Raw genomic sequence first — 17,484 nt, 5'->3', positions numbered from 1 at the left:
ACATTTTAGCCATAGTCTCCTTAGGTTTAACTTATGTATGATTATAGTATTCTTTTCAATTTCGATAGAAGTCTTATCAACAGTTTAGTAAGCTTTTTTCACTTCTACGAATATACAATACTTTTTCGCATGTTTTATTTCACTCGAAACTTATTGCTATTCAAAAAAAAAGAGTTTTCTAACGCTAGAATTATGTACAGAGTGTATTTGGAAAAAGGATGGCTAGTAAACCCTAGAAACCCATGGCTACGTGCTGATGCCCATGATGGATTCGATGGAGAAACTCAGCTTGGGCTTCTTTCCACTGGCGGTGGAGGCGGTGACTGCGGGCGTGGTCATCGCTGGATTTGTGGGCGGGATCGTTAGCGGTATCGTCGGCGGCATCGGGTGATAAATGTGCTGCTCCTGGTGAACGGGGGCGCAGGCGGCGGCGGCGGCGGCGGCAACGGTGGCAAAGTACAAAGCGTTCCCGCCCAGCGTCGCCTCCATGACGTGGTTCAGTTCCGGATCGGCGAACGCCCGCCGTTTGCGCATGCGCTCCATCAATGGCGAGCTGAACGTGGGAAATCGCTGTTTGTATTCTGAAAGAGAAGGGACCAACAGGAAGGGTCGAAATTAGTGCGGGTTTTGTGGGGGCGTTATCACTACAAATTGCCGCGATTCGTTATGAATGGGTATTCCAAATTGAACCAATTTATTATTGGGTAATCCGAGACACGCGTCGCCTGGCCAGACAGCCTGGCACCGTTTTTGTTTCAACTTCGGGACCGTTTCGGGATCACCACTTATTCGGAAACCAGATGGAAAACCCAAAGAAGTCAATTGCTGTTGCCACATTTGGCTCTTCTGTGAGGCGAATGGGTTTTTCCGTTTTTGGTCGCGTCTCAGCTTACCGAATGTGACTCCCTCAAGTGATTGGAAAATGTGCGTACACTGCACACACACATTTCGAAGCATCCGATTTCAATTGTTTTTCGTCAGTCGAATAATTGCTGTTGTTATTGTTGGGCATCAGTCATTTCCTGTCCACGACCACGTCCATGGACAGAGGGAAAGAGACGGAGACAGGAGTGGATCTCCGATTACGAACGGACCAGACAGTCTGGCACCGTATGGAAAACCGGGAGAGTTGGGGACGTACTTATCATTTCAGCTGGGCCGTCTACTTTACGACGTCCAGTAATTTCCAAATTGGAAAGTGTCAATTTGATTGCGCACTTATAGATACATATGTATAGATATCCTTTTTGATATGCACATGAATCCTTATTTGTACTAACCTTCCATGGCGGCTGTGATATGCAACGTGGATTGCTGCAAACTGCGTAGTCTCTGCTTGTAGATCCTCTTTTGGGCCATCAGAGCCTGTCGGGTGGCTGAGGATGAAGATGATCTGGTAACGCAAGATGTGGGATGCGAATGCGGATGCGGATGTGCCGGCGGTGGTGAAGTGGAGGTTAGCGAGTCCTCGCCCTCGCTGCTGCTGGAGTTGTTGGCGCTGGCCGACGTTACGCCCGAAGATTTTGTGGATGATGCGGTGGCCTCCAGGGCCTCCATGGTTTGCTGACGCCGCAGCGCCACCTGGGCGGCCATCACCCGCTGGCGATCGACGACCAGTTGGCAATTGGGGCAGCAGCATTCGCGCCAACGGCACAGACGCTTGTGACCCTTGACACAGGAGATGACGCCGTGATTGCGACACCTGGCGCACTTCGGCGTCCGCAGGAGACGTCGCTCCCGCTGGCAAATCCTAACACTGGCGTCCTTGCTCATCCTCGCTCGCTGATCGACTAAAAGGATGCGGACCGGGGCGCGAACATTTAAGCACTGGCAACCGCAGCTACTTGTCGCCGTCAGACTGTCTGGCAGCGTCAAGTGGTTTCCGCCGTCGTCGTCGTCGTGTCCCAGGGGATCCGACGCCCACGAGGTGTACTACCACTAGGTACACCACAGCGAGCATGCGAGGGATCGGAATCGGGATCGGTTCCTTGCCTGCCATTGGCTGCTAATCGCTGGCTCTAAATATAGAAGATCCAATGGCCGCACAGATGTCTCGCATCAGCATCCGAAAGATACATTCGACTACAAGAGGATCTCTTTAAAAGCGATTTCAAAGATTGGTAATATATATAGGTTATGGATTGTATGAATCACATGGTTAACCAATTATTTCGGACATCTTAAAGAATTTAAAGAGTTAAAAGTATCCATGAATCTTGTATGGTTCTACTTAGGCATGTTTCACTATACCTTTCCCATCCGTACATCTTTGTTTGGACTCCGTGTTTCGTCAAAGTGCATATTGATTTCTGGCCTGTCTTCCTTTAATATCTTTATTCGTTTATTTGACTCAATTTCGGTTTACTTGTATAACAATTTGTAGCATTCATTATCTTATATAGCACGTACACATATATATATATGTATATATATTTCCGTATAAATACAAATTCAACTCGAGTTTAGCCATATCGTTTCATTAGCTAATAGTACGTAAAAAAAAGAAAAAAAATTCTCAGCGATTTATATACTAGAAGTTTTTAGGGGAAAGGACTTTCCATTTAATGCCTTTTAAATGCCTTCTTTATATATTTTTGTGTAAATATATATATGTTTATATATATGGTGCAGCGCGTTTCACAAGTAACAATCTTTTAAATTTCGGAACAAATGATGGCCAACTGATGGCGATTGTCAAATAATTTCGAATTCAGCCAGCTTTTAATTAGGATATGTAATCGAACTCACCGCAAAAGGTGTCAAATGGGAAATCGCGTTCTTTGAACCGAATGAATACGAATCGCTATAATCTCACTCCCTACAATTGTGAAACGCACTGTCCCTCTGCATATATGTATTTTATATCCATTTAGTAAGTGTGATTCAAAAACGTTACTGAGTTCTATTAGAGGAGTACATTGATTAAAGCTTGAGCTAGAAATGTGCCAGGTTTTCGATTCGATTGGTTGGTTGGTCAAAATACAGGTGCGACTAGGAAAGTACTATTCGTGTATTCGAGTGCGTTCTACTATGGTCTTAGGATCATATATATATACGATCTATTATAAGGTTGCAGCGGACAATCTGTTCATGGTAAATCGGGGCCAACAACGAACTTTGTTTAATGTTTGGTAATTATAATTACTTGTGTTTTACATGGAATCATATCGTAAATGCTTGCAAAGTTATTGTCCTTTACTGTTTAAAAAACGCTCTCTAAATGGAAATCTATATGTGTGTGTGTGTATATATATCATTCGCTTAAAAAAGTTTTGATCCTTGAACCAACTAAATCTAAATTACAAAACACGCGGCCCTACAAAAATTTGAACGAACGCAAATCACAAAAGTACAAACATTACATACGGTACCTATGTATCATCAATAATATTAATATTATTTTTACTATATATCGACTATGGATTGTAGCTATCGTAAATACTTTGATTTCCTTCGATACGATTCTCCGCTCTTGACACAGACGCACTCTGAATTCACTTCGTTTGCTATCATATCATATCACAATGCTTAAAGGGCTCGCCGCTTCTCGTCGATTCACGATTATCGATTATCGAGTTTTGATCTCGATTTCGATTGGGCTTCAAATTCAACAACGATTGATTGCCAAACGACGATCTATCTATAGAGTTCTAATATAACAGGCTCACTGGTCGCTAGGCTAAACCATACAGCTCGCGAAATAATTGTATTGCATTGGCTTTATCAATGATATCATTGATTCTACTCCATTACGATCTCTATCTTTCAGTTTCCATTGGGTTTACCCCCAACGAAAATGGAACTTAAAGTGGGAAATTTGAGCTGGCAAGTGGCAGATGATCTCAAATGGGAAAATAATATGAGCACTGAAATGTAGCCAAGTAAGATAAACAGGCCCTTTTTGGGACCCTCATCTACAAATGTTCTATTTCCATAAATAAGAATGGAAATAAATATGATATATAGAAATAATAACTAATGCCAGTTTATACAATTATTTCGCTCGCTGTATGCGACAAATTTCAACAAGTGTGTGACTCTTTTCTCTTTTAGATCGAGGCTGCATCATTTTACAAGATATACTCGGTTCAATAAAAATCGGTTCATAACAATTAGTGCGCTCAAATATGGGTAGTTAGGTTACTAGTTAATTGGATCGTTTGTCCTTTGGTGCGGGTTTTTAGATTACATGGCTGTATAGTAATACTTCTGGTTGTGTGTTCGTAAGCAGTAGAAAAGTAAGAAAGTCTCATGGCTAGAGTGTGGTAAATGCAATTTTCCACAAGGTTTTCTTCTGTTTTTCACGTTCCCTTCTTTTCTTCATTCCTCTAAAGGTATATCTCTTCTGCGAAAGGGGTTTTTCCAAACTAAAGGGCGGTGCAGTCCGTGTCGTCAGTGAGGCGGAAAATTTCGCCGTTGATGTGAGCCGCCGCCGTCCACGCCGCTTGTGATCTCCACGAGACTCCTAGACATCTAGACGATGCTGTTCCGCTTGGCGGTGGAGCGTTGCAGGGTGTTTTGCATGGCGGCCACCACCGCCTCGGCGCCGCCCGTGAAAACCGGCTGATTGACCGCCCGCCGCAGGACATGCCACATGGCCACCGGTTTCCTGAGCGACGAGAGCATCTGGTGCCAGTGGCGCAATCCCTTGCCCACCGCACAGCTGCCGGCCACGATGTGACCCAACGGGGTCACCCCACTGGCTGTCACCCCGAACACGGTCACCCGCAGCTGGGTGGTGGTCAGACTGGGTGGCGGCACACTGAAGATCATCGACTCGTTGAAGATCGGACTGCGATCCTTGCGCTTCAGCGAGGTGCGCTTCTTCAGCACCTTGCGATCCTTGTCCATCAGGTAGACCTAATGAAGAGAAGATGCAACCAATAAGTAAAGATGAATCTTAATTAGTTAAAAAGTGCAATTGGTGACCCCGCAGTTATATATTAAGGATTATCACCTTGACGAAGACGCTGTGCACCGTTTCCGCGGATTCCGGAGCCGGTTGCTCCCCGTCCAGCTTGAGATTCCGTGCCTTGACCACCACGATGGTCAGTCTCTCCGCTGTGGGCAGGTAGCTCAGCGAGAACATCAGCTCGCCCCAGCGGGCGTTGCACTTGCGCGAATCGGACAGTGGTATCCATGTGGTGATGGGGCGTGGCATCTCCCCGATTTCCATCTCCGCCTCCCCAATGAGCGTGTGGGCGGGGCCGTTGTGGTACAGGTGGAACCACAGCGAATGGCGCGCCTGTCGCTTGTGCAGCCAGAAGTCGAAGCTTTCGTTGTAGTTGGGTGTCAGTGTTCCCTTGACCACCTGGATTGCAAATGGCAAATATCAAATATAATATAAATTAAGTTTATATATATATCCCACCTTAGTTTGCATAGCTCCTGGATGATCGGGCACCAAGTAGATGCGCACAAAGGTGTCCAGGGACTCAACGCTGAAAGGACATATGAGTCCCTTGGCCTCCAGGACACTAACAGTCAGTTCCATGCCCTCGTTGCTCATGCTCATCCTATGTGAAGGATTTATGAATCTTTGTAGCATAGAGATGATTTCTAGAAACAACTTACTGATCATAGTTAAGGCCAACGCATAAATATCCGGTTATCTGAGTGTAGGGCTGATCCAATTGATCCAGGAATAGGGTGGAGTCCGAGGTTACCGAATCGCAGGAGATGGCTCGCTCCAGATTGATGCCCTCCATCGATCCGGGCACCGATCCCGCATGTGAATCCAGGGATACCTGGGAGCTGTTCCGTCGGCCCAAGCCCATGCCCAGACTCAATGTGGAGTCCTGTCGCAACAGGGAGCGTCCAAAGGACCAAGTTCCATTGCCATTCCCGTTGACATGACCAGATCCCGGTCCCGTGCCATTGCCATTGGCCATCGGACTATTGACACCCAATTTCCGAAAGAGATAATCCTCGGAAATGGTCTTTTGCAGTAGATGCGGACCCTTGACGCGTTGCGAGAGTCCCGTGAAAGGATTCGTTGTGTTATGGATCTTCAGGAGTCTGCTGGACAGACTTTGGCTCTCCACGAAGGGATTGCCGTTGTGATGTGTGGTGGGTGGAGTATCCGTTGCAGCAGGCGCATTTGGAGTCGCTAGAGGAGCAGTTATAGGAGTGCTTTCACTTGCTGAAATAGTCGTATTTTCCAGAGAAGCCACCGTGGCATTCAGAGGTTCGGAAATGGGATTACTGGGTATCTGCTCCGTGGATTCGCACAGGAAGGGATTAGTGCTGGAGTTTCTACGCTTCAAGGCAGGCGCTTTTCTCTCACCCTCCCGCGTCGGGGTCACCACGGGTTGCTCCGGCTGGCCTCCGCCATTGGTGGCTGGCTGCAGGGACACCTGCCGCTTGGCAATTGGCCTTGGAATCGCCGTTCCCGACAAGTTCACCGACGTCGATGCGGTGAGTCGTGGCGGAGGTGGTGCCTCCAGCGGCTGGGGCAGCACACCACCGCCGCCAGCACCGTTCGCAGTTCCACCATTTTGTCGCAGGCAGGAGCGACGCTCCTGATCGTTGGAGGTCACCTGCTCGCCGGGCGTGGTGACCTCGTTTACCTGGCTCAAAGAGAAGGTAACCGTTTTGCCGGCTGCTGCAGCGCTATTCGGAGATGGAGCTGGTCGATCGGGCGGTGGTGGAATCTTAATACCCGAACGCGGCAGATGCCACATGGCCGTGGTGGCCTGGAGGGCACTGGATGATCCGGTTATCGAAACCGCACCGCCGCCGTTCATCAGGAACAGGTGCGTCTGATGCGTCTGCTGGGAGCGATTGTAGTCCTCCTTGTCGATGGTATCGAAGCGCTTGAAACTGCCACTGGTGCTCAGCAGGAACTCGGAGCCGGATTGTATCTGCGGGTGAAGAGAAGTGAAGAAGTGAAGCATTACTATCCTCAGATATATTTTAGGAACCCGCAGGATACTTACACTGGCCATATAGCCATTGGCATGGAAAAGCTTTTGCTTGTGGTTGGATAGCCCGATCTTTTCCTCCTTGCTGGATCGCATACGCATCCAGTTGGCTGCCCTTGGACCAAGACAGTGGCAGGCGAACAAGATGCCCAGGATCAGAACTGCCAGGAGCAGTAGCGCCAAGGAAATGGTGAAGCTCATCATATCCGAACGAGTGCCATTCGTTTACCAATCCTACCAATCGTGATGCATCTCTACGTTCTTCTGATGGAATAAAAGATGTTCTATTAAGTTGTTTTATTGGATATCCTTAATCATTCTTTAGATAAGGTATAAAACTGAAAAGATAAAGTTGCATTTCCTCGTTTTCCTACACAACTCAATTGGATAACAATGACTCATCTTTGCGCAGTTTTCCAATCTCTAAAAACGAAAATAAAACCCAAATGTTTTCATCGGAAACTGATGACAATGGGGGAAAGGTGGGAGGGATGGCATTCTAGAGATTTGAAAAACACTTTCATCTCGCATCGCTTTACACTGAGCAATTTGCCTCATCATTGCGATGTGGGGCGTGTATGTGGGGTTTTCTTTTGGGGGCGGGTACAGGTGCTCGTTCTCGTTCTCAATCACAAACTTTGACAGTTTCTCAATTGAATTTGTAACCGAAGACGCAGCATTGCCACTTCAAAGCGGCGGCCACCAGAAGGGGTGTCACCCCGCCATAGAAGTGCTGCGGATGAGGATGAGGAGGTTGGTCCGCCGCGACCATTGTCATGGATCATTCCGTTGACAGACCGCCAAATCTCCTTATCACCCACCTTATCATCCGCCCGGGGCTGATGTCGTCAGGCACTCAACGCGCTTAGGTAACTCGGGACTTGAGACTTATGACGGATTACAGTCAAACCTCTTCGGAGTGAACACATAAGTGGCACACAACGAAGTGCACTCTAAAGTACCATCGAGAATCGCATTAAGAAAATATACAATTTGCACTTCCTTTCTGATTTTGAGAGTTTCAAACATATAAAAACTTAGTACCTCAAATTCCAGAAATTAGCCCATAACATTCGAAATATTGGTCAAAATGTGGATTGCCATACCTTTTTAAGCTTGGAATTAAATTCCCAATCGAATTGTATTCAAAAAATTTTATTTTATTTTTTTTCAATTTTTTGCAAATTTTGATGATGGTACCCCTTACAAAAAATGCGAAAATTTGGCTAAAAATTTATTTTACAAAATTAGTTTAAAAGTGAAAGGGGTTGTTAGTATTGTTAATAAGGAGTACAAAATGGTACTCCTTTTTGCTCTGTGACCATTTTTAGTCAAGTTATAGCCAAAAACGCCAATTTTAAATTTCATTTTTTTGCCAAAAATATTTTCCCAGATTTTTTGTGAATAAAATATTTGGTATTTTGATCACAAAATTGGAAATAATGACCCAAATATAGAATGTCATACCTCGTTGAGTTTGTTTTTTAAATCCCAATCGATTTGCATTCAAGTTTGGGAATTCTAGGATTTTTCCATTTTTCGCAAATTTTGATGATGTTACCCCTTACAAAAAATGCGAAAATTTGGCCAAAAATTAATTTTACAAAATCAGTTTAAAAGTGAAAGGGGTTGTTAGTATTGGTTGTAAGGAGTACAAAATGGTACTCCTTTTTGCTCTGTGACCATTTTTAGTCAAGTTATAGCCAAAAAACCAGTCTTAGATATTACAGTTTTAAAAAATTTAATTATTTTGCAATGTTATTCAAATTTTTAAGCAAAAATTCTCAGATATTAATTTCCCTAAATCATCCAAAATGTGATGCGAGGATTTAGTATTGGTAATTAGCTATCTGATTTGAAAAAATCATCGCATATTTCATTTAGGGAAGTTGTACTGTATATTGCCGGATTCATTAAATGGAAGTGTTTGCTAAGCCTGGCTATTAATTTTCTCTACTCTGTACTCATTAATTTTCTCGGAGGTGCATCGTATCCAGTTCATTGAGCTGGGAATTAAATCGGTTTAATTATACATGTGCCTCGGGTAAAAGAGCATTACATTAATATACCAAAGCATAGGATAGCCTATTAGATACCGTGTAATACAAAATAAACTTCTTATTAAATTAATCAAAATAAATTATAGTTGCAGGTGTAGCAATGTTAAATTCCATTTTAAACAACTTAAGAAACTATTATTTGATTGAAACTCAATACCAAATTAAAAGGATTTCATTAGAGATTTTACGTGCTCTTTAATTGGAGGTGTCTTAGGTGCGATAACTTTACAAAATAACAGAAAATACACAATCTGTTTTATAATCCTCATAAAGCAATGCCCTCCAGAGGCAGTAAAAAGAGCATTATATTTGGTGAAACTGTGGGTAATTTCAGTCCTTAATTGGCCATTAAAATTTGGCTAGTGTAGTAGGTCCAAGTTGGTAGCACAACGTTGTGGCTTAGAAGAACTTTTAGCCGGGCCAAGAGGCAGCAGCCAGCTGAAGTGCCACTTTTCATTAACCTACTGGGAGGTCATTCCACTGGCTTTGCTCTGTCTTTTGTTGCTGCAGGTGCACATAAACACACTCACACAGACGTACTCACGCAGGCTCCTTCGATAACTGATATATATGTATGTGCATAGGCCACACACTATACCATATATACTATATATACTATATTTGGTTTTGGGCCTGAAAGTGTCGCCCCGAATTAGCCAGAGATGACCTCTTTTGGGCCATCAGAAATGGGACAAGCTGAGAAGTGAACGCCAGTCACGTTCGGCGAGTGACAACTGTAGCCCTTAGCCCATTTTCCATTTCCACCGAAAACAAAGAGCAGAAATCAAAAAACTTTTCACTGTGAAATGGAGAGTGAAAAGCGGGCGAAAGTCAAAGTAATCAGAAATGGGGAAGAGCCAGGAGATGGAGGCTCAAGATAAAAGGCCAAAAATCTAGAGCAACGCACACAGACACACCGAAACGCAGCTCATTTGGATTTTCCTGCATTTTTCCACTCGCACTTTCGCCAAACAAAACAAAACAGAGCGGAACGGAAGTAGCAATCGCTTACCTTACTTATCCTCGCTGGTCATTTGGCCACGTTTAAATGGCAAATATTTTATCACTCACTGATTTAACAATACAAATAATAACAAGTAGTAGCGCTGCGGAAAGAGGAAGAGCAGGAAGCGGAAGTGCGGGCGGAAAATTCGCTCATTTTCGTAGACCGTTCGGTGCCAAAACTCGCGGCCAACTGGGGGAAAGCTGGCAAAACACAGCAACAACTTTGCTCCACTTTCTCTTTGAAATGCGTTTTTGCAGCTTTAAGCTTCCGTTTCGAAAACAATCCAAGCTTCGTCCTATTTTACGTACTTTGCGCCAGCAAAACAGCGAGCTTTCGGACAAGCTTTGCCATATAGGATAACTATTGGCAAATGCTATAAATTATGGCAGAGCAAAATGAACCATAATTATAAGGCACAGCGAAAACTTCACCCAAATTCTATAGAGTTGAATAAAAATACCATAAACGCGTCTAAGGTTTATCCATAAAACGGTGATGATAAATGACTGAAGAGAACTTTTTATGGCGAAATTGTCTGCTATTTAAATTCATCTGTCTTAAATAACTTGTAATTTACAATAACTAATTAACAAATTTCTTACACAACGCTTCAAAAGAATTACTTTTGTTTAAAACTTGCTTAAAAATATAAAATGAACTAAAAAAATATGTTGATTGTGTATATAATGTTTTTAACTACGTAAATAAATTGTAAGAATACGTAAATCTAATTAGAAAACAGCACCATTTGAGAGTATTAAAGTTTTAGAAGTTTTTACTGTATTCATAACTTATATTTTAATAGGCAAAGATACAAATATTATGTTGTAAACGATATTTTCCAGTTCGCTCGTGTCACGACTTCCACCAAGACACGTGTGGCGCATATCTGTCCTACGAAGGGGCTGAAATCAGCTTGGAAGGCATATAACATATATCGTAACCGTTATACTTTTGCCATTTGGCAATGCCGTTGTACAGCATGCCCATTTCCGGTAACAGCGACACTTCGGCTACTTTCCCCCAACTGTTAGCCACTTCCCCTCCCTGTTGGCCGTTGGGTTAACTTTTGTGGAACGCAAGCTGTAGAACAGTTTGACCTTACTCAATGTTACTGCAATCCCTAATCCTGGAATTTTAACATTTGCCGAATCCGAATCGCTTTAAGCGGATTAAGAAGGCAGGAGAATGAAAACTAAAAGAATGATAGGTGCGGGTAGGGAATGGGGGAATGGCTAGCGGGGTAAGCGGAGGAGGAGGGGTAGTTGGGTTGGTGGGGTGCAGTGGGGGGGGGTCTTGAAAACCTGAATAATAGATAGATACACACACAAGGGTCGGCCTTTCGGCCGATAATGGCTTTAATTCGTGGTCAATCTAGCGTGACTCCCCAAAGGATGCTCGGCGCGAAATGTTTTTACATCTCTCGCTCTCTCGAAGCCCCGAAGCGCCTAATAAATTTCACATTTTGCAACTTGCCGCATTTTGATTTTGCGGCCATTACGCAATTTTTGGCACTGCCGAAATGCCAAAAAGCGAACACACATCCAATCCCCAGCTGAGCCACGCCGCAATGAAAATGCTGAATACAAAAAAAAAAAAAAAACCACTAACGATTAAAAGCACACTCCGTTTGGATAATTTTCACAGAATTATTTCGCAATTCCTCTGACAGCAGCAATCAGCAGATTGTTCGCCAAATCAAATTGCTTTCAATCGACACTTTGGCGAACGATATTTCCACCGGACAAGGGGGTTATATCCTCGATGCTCGATATTCTCGATTGTCGGTCAAATCTTGGTGGGCAGAAAACCAAAAAAAAAAAAAAAAAAATAAGAAAAAAAAAACACACCATGCAACACAATAAAATGAGAAAAATAAAATAGGAAAAGGAAAACCGCATTTCAGGCTAAAATGAAACAATAAAAATGAGTGCTGGGGTCGCAAAAATGAAAAGGTCTAAATTGCAAATGAAATGCAACCGAATCAAATAAAATACAAAAAAAAAAAAAAAAAACAGAAACAGAAAAAAACAACAGAAAACAGTAAAACAAAGGGGCATTCCCGAGTTGAAGAGTCAAAGGGAAAGCAAATAAATTGTGCAAATTGTGGTAAATTGCGACTAACACAAACAGCAACTATGTTGTGAGTGCTTCTGTATAGTATGTATAATAATGCCAAATGCCGAAATGATTTCAAATGCAATTTCAATTGAATTTGCAAACAGGCTTTTCCGAAACCAGCCCCCCCACAACCCCCCGCACAGATCGGGCATTACGAAAAAGTTTTAGGCCATACAAATAACGGCAAAGTACCCCCCATTTCCCATTTTCCCATTTACCCATCGAATGCCTATCAACGAGCCCGTCAATTCATGGCAAAATATTGCACAAATGTTAAGAGACAGGGCTGGGGCATGTGGGAGGGGGTACAAAAAAACAAAAAAAAAACTAAAAAAAAAAAGAAGAAAAGTTAAGTAAAGGAAAGGGGTAAAATCGGGTGGAAGGGGGGCGGGCTGAACTAACAGGCGGATTTTCCTGGGGATACAGCGGCAGATGCAGCAGCAGCAGCACAAGCAGCCTGCATGAAAACTCGTTGGCCAACAAAGTTTTCCACCCTTTGGGCCCTTCCAATCCCATTACCATTACCATTTCCATTTCCAAGCCCAATACCACCACCCAACATACCCACCACCCACCAGCCACCACTTCCACTTCCACTTCCAGTTCCCTTTCCCGTTCAATTGACAGTCCAATTAACCGGGAATTACCCGAAGTATGTGGGCCCGTGGAAGTAATCCCCATTCAACGTCCCGAGTCCCATTTATCGCCAACTGAACTGGGCCCCTTAGAAGTGTTGTAATTACATAAGCACCGCCATTTCATTTTCTCATTTTTTTCCCATTTTCCGCCTGCAGTTTGCAGTTTGCCATTTTCCACCCGCGCGGAATTGTTATAATTACAAATGAAAAGCTTTAAAAACGAGCACAACACTTTTTTTTCACCATCATCAGCTCAGTAAGCATAATTAAAACGGCACAACTCTTTAAATATATAAATATAAATATATATGTATATATTTAGTTATATAGTTATAGCGCACTATATAGTGCATGCATATATAGTGGAGCGGAGTTCATTTGGCCAACGGTTCAATGAACTCCACTGGAGATTTTCAGACATTTTTTCATCCTTCCATCTCCCTTTTGTCGGTCATAATTATAAATAAATATTTTTAAAAGGAGCTGCGCGCACAAGCACAGGAATTTGCCCAGCTTAAATAACCCAAAATGCAGTTTACTTTGCTTTGCAGAGATTCAATAAATTTCGCCTGACATTTTTATGTTTATCTACCATTTCTCGGTGAATTGCGATCGTAATTAAATATTTGTATATATGTTAGTTCGGAGAAAACCAGAGATGTGCTGCAGATGAGATAAACAAATGCTATTTGGAATTCTTGAAAATATACATATTTAATTAAAACACCAGAAATTTTTGGAACAAACTTCAGCCTTGCGAAATCAGTTAAGTTTGTCCAGTTTTCTGGCTGTCACTCACAGTTGTCCCTTTCACTCAGCTATTTCGAAAAAGTGTCAACAGCAGCAGCCTTTTTATTAGTTTCGAATTGAATCGATATTACGGAGTTGCTGCCATCAAAAAAAGTTGCGAATTTAATTTTCCAAAGCGAGCCGGAGCAAGTAATTTAAGTTTCTTCGCACAAACTTTCGGCTAAGTGATATAAACTGTCAAGGAAACTGTGGCCGCCGCAATTTATCAGTGATTTTATTAAAAAACAAAGTTCAAGTCATTATCTTTATGGAATGGGAAATAAGCAAATAATATGAAGCGTTTGTAAAGTGGTTATATTAAGGCATAAAGTTCTTAAAAACTGCATTTAAATTCAATAGGTATAGGTATAGGATCTTTTAACATCATCTGAAATATATATATACATTCTTTATATGGAAAGGTGTTCTTAACCCCATGAGTGTGAAGTAAAGTCCCGTTGAAAAGGCAAAGTGTTGAGGGGCGTGCCCCAGCTTCCCCCCTTTTAATTTTCCTCAAAACTGGTAATGTAAGTTTTCATCGGCTCAAAAGCGAATGAATATAACACAACAAAAATTTCTGTAAATTCAATGACGAGCTCACACACACACAGAGCGCTCTATACATACATATACATATATACCATAAATATACATATATATTTTTTTAAAGACTCCGAGAAAGCCGGCTCTGTGATAAGCTTTCAGGGCATAGCCGGGATTAGTTTCCATTCATGATAATTCCTTTTTTTTTTATTATTATTATTTTTTTTTTTGTAAGCCCCATCCCTTCCCCACTATATCACTATATGTGGCATATATATATTTTTTTTTTTTGCAGCTCGCTGCTCGTTTTTGCGCTCACTCAGTGGCAGCCTTTTGCACCGCGCGGCTTACCTTTCGCTGGTTGGTGGGGGGTTAAGGGTTAGGGGTTAAGGGTGCACCCCCAACCGTGCGCCATGCCAAATCAACAGCGACCCCGCCCCCCGCCCGAGGCCTTCATTATAAGCGTAATCTAGTCATCGTGCCTTCAAACTCGCCCATTGATGCAGTGACTCTTTGTGTCTTTCATTGCCAGGCGCACACACATGCAGGCGGCAAAAAAATGTGCACCGAATGCGGGTTAATCCGGTCTTAATTCGGATTTGCCACAGAGCCAGCTTAATATATTTTTAATTGGTATTCCCGCAAATATTTAAGCAGTTCAATGCACTCCATCTGCTTCTTTTGCAAACCAGCAGTAGTCAAAAACTTTTCGAGTTTATAACTCAGATGGGCCACATTGCGTATGAGTGAAGCCATTGCCAAAGCAGTTAACTGCTTTATTGGAAGCACAAGTTAAAGAATTATAGTATTAGTTATATTACTTTAGAACATTATTACAATTATTTATTACATTTATATCTTTATAATTAGTAAGCAATTTTACTTTAATTTATTACTTACAGATCTTATTTCAATTGTTAATCTTATAAAATATATCCTTACATTTGTGTAATGAATGAATTCTTTTCCATGCTAAATAAATAAGTGATTTAAGAAATAGTTCTTTACCCATTTTTTCGCCCAGTGCAGGTACACATGTAACCAAACTAGTTTGAGCGGATCAAAACGAGGGGCGATACGGCGCACCTGGTGGGCGGGGCAGTGGGTCCGGGAGGTGGTCCTGGTGGACCAGGTGCATTTCCAAGTGCCAGATGACGTTGCCTCAGCATCGGCATATCCGTTGCCCGGCTGAATGAATGATATACCAGTTGCCCGTTGGACAATGGACAATGGGTCCACTGCCACCTGACTGACTGCGGCTGGCCCCAGCCACGCCCCTCTCGTCCGCTCCGCCCCCCTACACCCACACACACACACGCATAGAATGATTTGTCAACAAAGGCCGAAAAAAAAAGTAAACCGTGTGGGGGGAAGGTGCGTGGGTTGGGTTTTGCACATTAAAAAACAAAAATACAAAAATAAACGAGCAAAAAAATGGGGGGAAGAAAAAAATAAAATGAAAGAGCGCAAAGAAATCGGAAAAAGTGCGCCGGAAAGGTGGCAAGGAAGTGGGCATTGTAGAGTCCCGTGGCCGGATTCGCATTGCGACTCCGGTCCGGAGACCATTTGTCGTCGTCGGTTGAGATTCCAGCGACGGACATGTGTCCTCGATGGCCATCGATGTAGACGTCGATGTCAGCCAGATGGCCCCACGATTGTGGTCGCCTTTTCATGACGAAGGGCCAACTGCGTTTCTATGGCCAACTGTTCCTTTTTTTTTTTTTTTTGTTCCCAACCAGCCAGCCAGGCTAGCCAACCAACCAACCAGTGGCACCCCCAGCTGGCTTTCCAAACCATTTTCATTTTCATTCTGATTTTTCCGCCCGACGCCCCCTGCACCCTGCCCCCCATCCTCTCCTGCCCCCCGCTCCCTGCTCCCTTTCAAACTGATCACTGCTGACGTTGGCGTGACTTTTGTGACTTTGGGTGTGACCCCAGCGGAGATGCGATGATTGTTCAAAGGGGGTTTTAGCCATGAGATTTATTCGGCCGGAACTGAGAACTGGGAACTGGGAACTGGGATTTTATATGTTTGGCCTGGCCGACGAGCGGCAAGAAGAAAGAAAAAAAAATAATATGGCCAGAAGAAAAAGATGACAAAAAGTAGGTGGCGTTTTTGCCGGAACTGAGATTTCATATTCAGCCAGATGGCAATTTACGGGGAACAAAGTTGATTTGTCACACGAGTATCCCGTGGTCTTTATTTACTTTCCGATAAATGTTGTTTTCATTAACTGGGCATTAAGTTGCACGAACTTTTGGCATTCAGATGGTTTTTGTAACCTAAAGTCACTTAGAAAAGTGCTTAAAAGTATGCAACAGTTTGTTTTAACTGCCTCACACTTTCACACTTCAAGGCCACAAATAGTTAATATATTTTTTTAAATTTTAGTTACTACAGCATTTGCTTAAACAGTTTCTAATCGCACAACCTTTGGTTTTTGCCTAAGTGCTTTTGGCATTAGTTTTGGGTATTATTTTCCAAACAGCCTTGTTCGACTAAAATATTTTTTGGCACATTTCGCAAAGTCCAAAAATTGTGCTTAGCATTTAATTTTTATTGTCGAAAATGCCCTGGCCAAATATTGATTCGCCGAATGGGTCGAATTTCCTTTGCTTCCAGAAACTCCAAGCGTCGACAGGAAGTGGCGCAAAATAATTATATGTACTTAGGACTGTTGTCTCAAGCTCCGGTTAACTTGAAAGTGTCAGGTACGAGCTATATACCCAGATATATACATCCATATATATATGTATATATATATGAAATGGGAGGGCATAAAGTGTGGAATATAAACAATTGGTGGGCTGAGCAGCTGTAGCTGTAGCTGAATCTGAAGCCCACCTAGCTACTGGCTACACATTTCATAAAAATCTCCTTTCTGATATAAAATTGTTGGCAACACACACACACACACACACACAGCTCATTGCCGAGCCAAGCCAAGTATTGTGGTGGGAATTGTCGTGGAGAGGGTCCTCCAGTTGCTCTACAGCCAACATGGATGTGTCAGCATAAATAACAAGTGCCATACACTTTCTGCTTTTTGCCGGGTTTAACTGCAACATTAAGCTCAGCTGGAGCAGCGCAAAATGGGCCTTAAAATGTAAACAACAAGTTGACAGACAAATGACATAAACTACACTCCAAAGTCGTCGTCTAGCACTAAATGTAACTTTAATTTGATGCTGACTTTTACGGGGCCCGTGGGAGGAGCACTCGACATGGATTTTATTCCATTGTGACTGCCATTAAGTGTCGTCATGATTCAAAAACAAAACCAGATAAAAAAAAAGCTAGTTTAATTTATGAAGTCATTAAGTCTTTGCTGTAATTTATAGTGCTTACTTAAGCGTCGGCTATTTGCGAAATAAAATATTTTACAATGCAAATAAATAATTCA

The 17,484-nt window shown here is 42.9% G+C and overlaps 2 protein-coding genes across 3 annotated transcripts; both read right to left on the bottom strand.

The window, feature by feature from the left end:
• Positions 1-113: 113 nt before the first annotated feature.
• LOC6725856 lies at positions 114-2,301 on the bottom strand. The gene is given in 4 exon segments (XM_016173831.3): positions 114-581; positions 1,281-1,904; positions 1,907-2,018; positions 2,251-2,301. Coding segments are annotated over 4 exon segments (1,122 nt in total). The 3' UTR covers positions 114-246.
• An 18-nt stretch (positions 2,302-2,319) lies between these two features.
• Positions 2,320-10,191, bottom strand: LOC6725855 (endochitinase A). Of its 2 annotated transcripts, none has more exons than XM_016173830.2 (6): positions 9,996-10,191; positions 6,939-7,187; positions 5,575-6,863; positions 5,372-5,516; positions 4,958-5,311; positions 2,320-4,860 (listed from the first exon to the last, which is right to left on the bottom strand). In XM_016173830.2, exons 2-6 carry the CDS (start codon positions 7,125-7,127, stop codon positions 4,474-4,476), a joined length of 2,364 nt encoding a protein of 787 aa, XP_016039182.1. In that variant the 5' UTR covers positions 7,128-7,187; positions 9,996-10,191; the 3' UTR covers positions 2,320-4,473. The 2 variants fall into 2 exon arrangements, with proteins under 2 accessions (XP_016039182.1, XP_016039181.1); XM_016173829.2 differs by having other exon boundaries at positions 6,939-7,184.
• Between the last annotated feature and the right edge of the window lie 7,293 nt (positions 10,192-17,484).

The sequence above is a fragment of the Drosophila simulans genome, chromosome X, assembly GCF_016746395.2.
Source record: "Drosophila simulans strain w501 chromosome X, Prin_Dsim_3.1, whole genome shotgun sequence".
Taxonomy (NCBI): domain Eukaryota; kingdom Metazoa; phylum Arthropoda; class Insecta; order Diptera; family Drosophilidae; genus Drosophila; species Drosophila simulans.
Note: the sequence above shows the minus strand (reverse complement) of the source record. Positions and strands in the feature narration are given on the sequence as shown.

Bases quoted from the DNA above. Each gene is read 5' to 3' on its own strand.
- LOC6725855 (XM_016173830.2), bottom strand. From the start codon at position 7,127: ATGATGAGCTTCACCATTTCCTTGGCGCTACTGCTCCTGGCAGTTCTG. The intron at 5,312-5,371 runs GTGGGATATATA...TTTGCAATCCAG, and splicing joins CAGGAGCTATGCAAACTAAG to GTGGTCAAGGGAACACTGAC. The intron at 4,861-4,957 runs GTGATAATCCTT...TCTCTTCATTAG, and splicing joins TGCACAGCGTCTTCGTCAAG to GTCTACCTGATGGACAAGGA.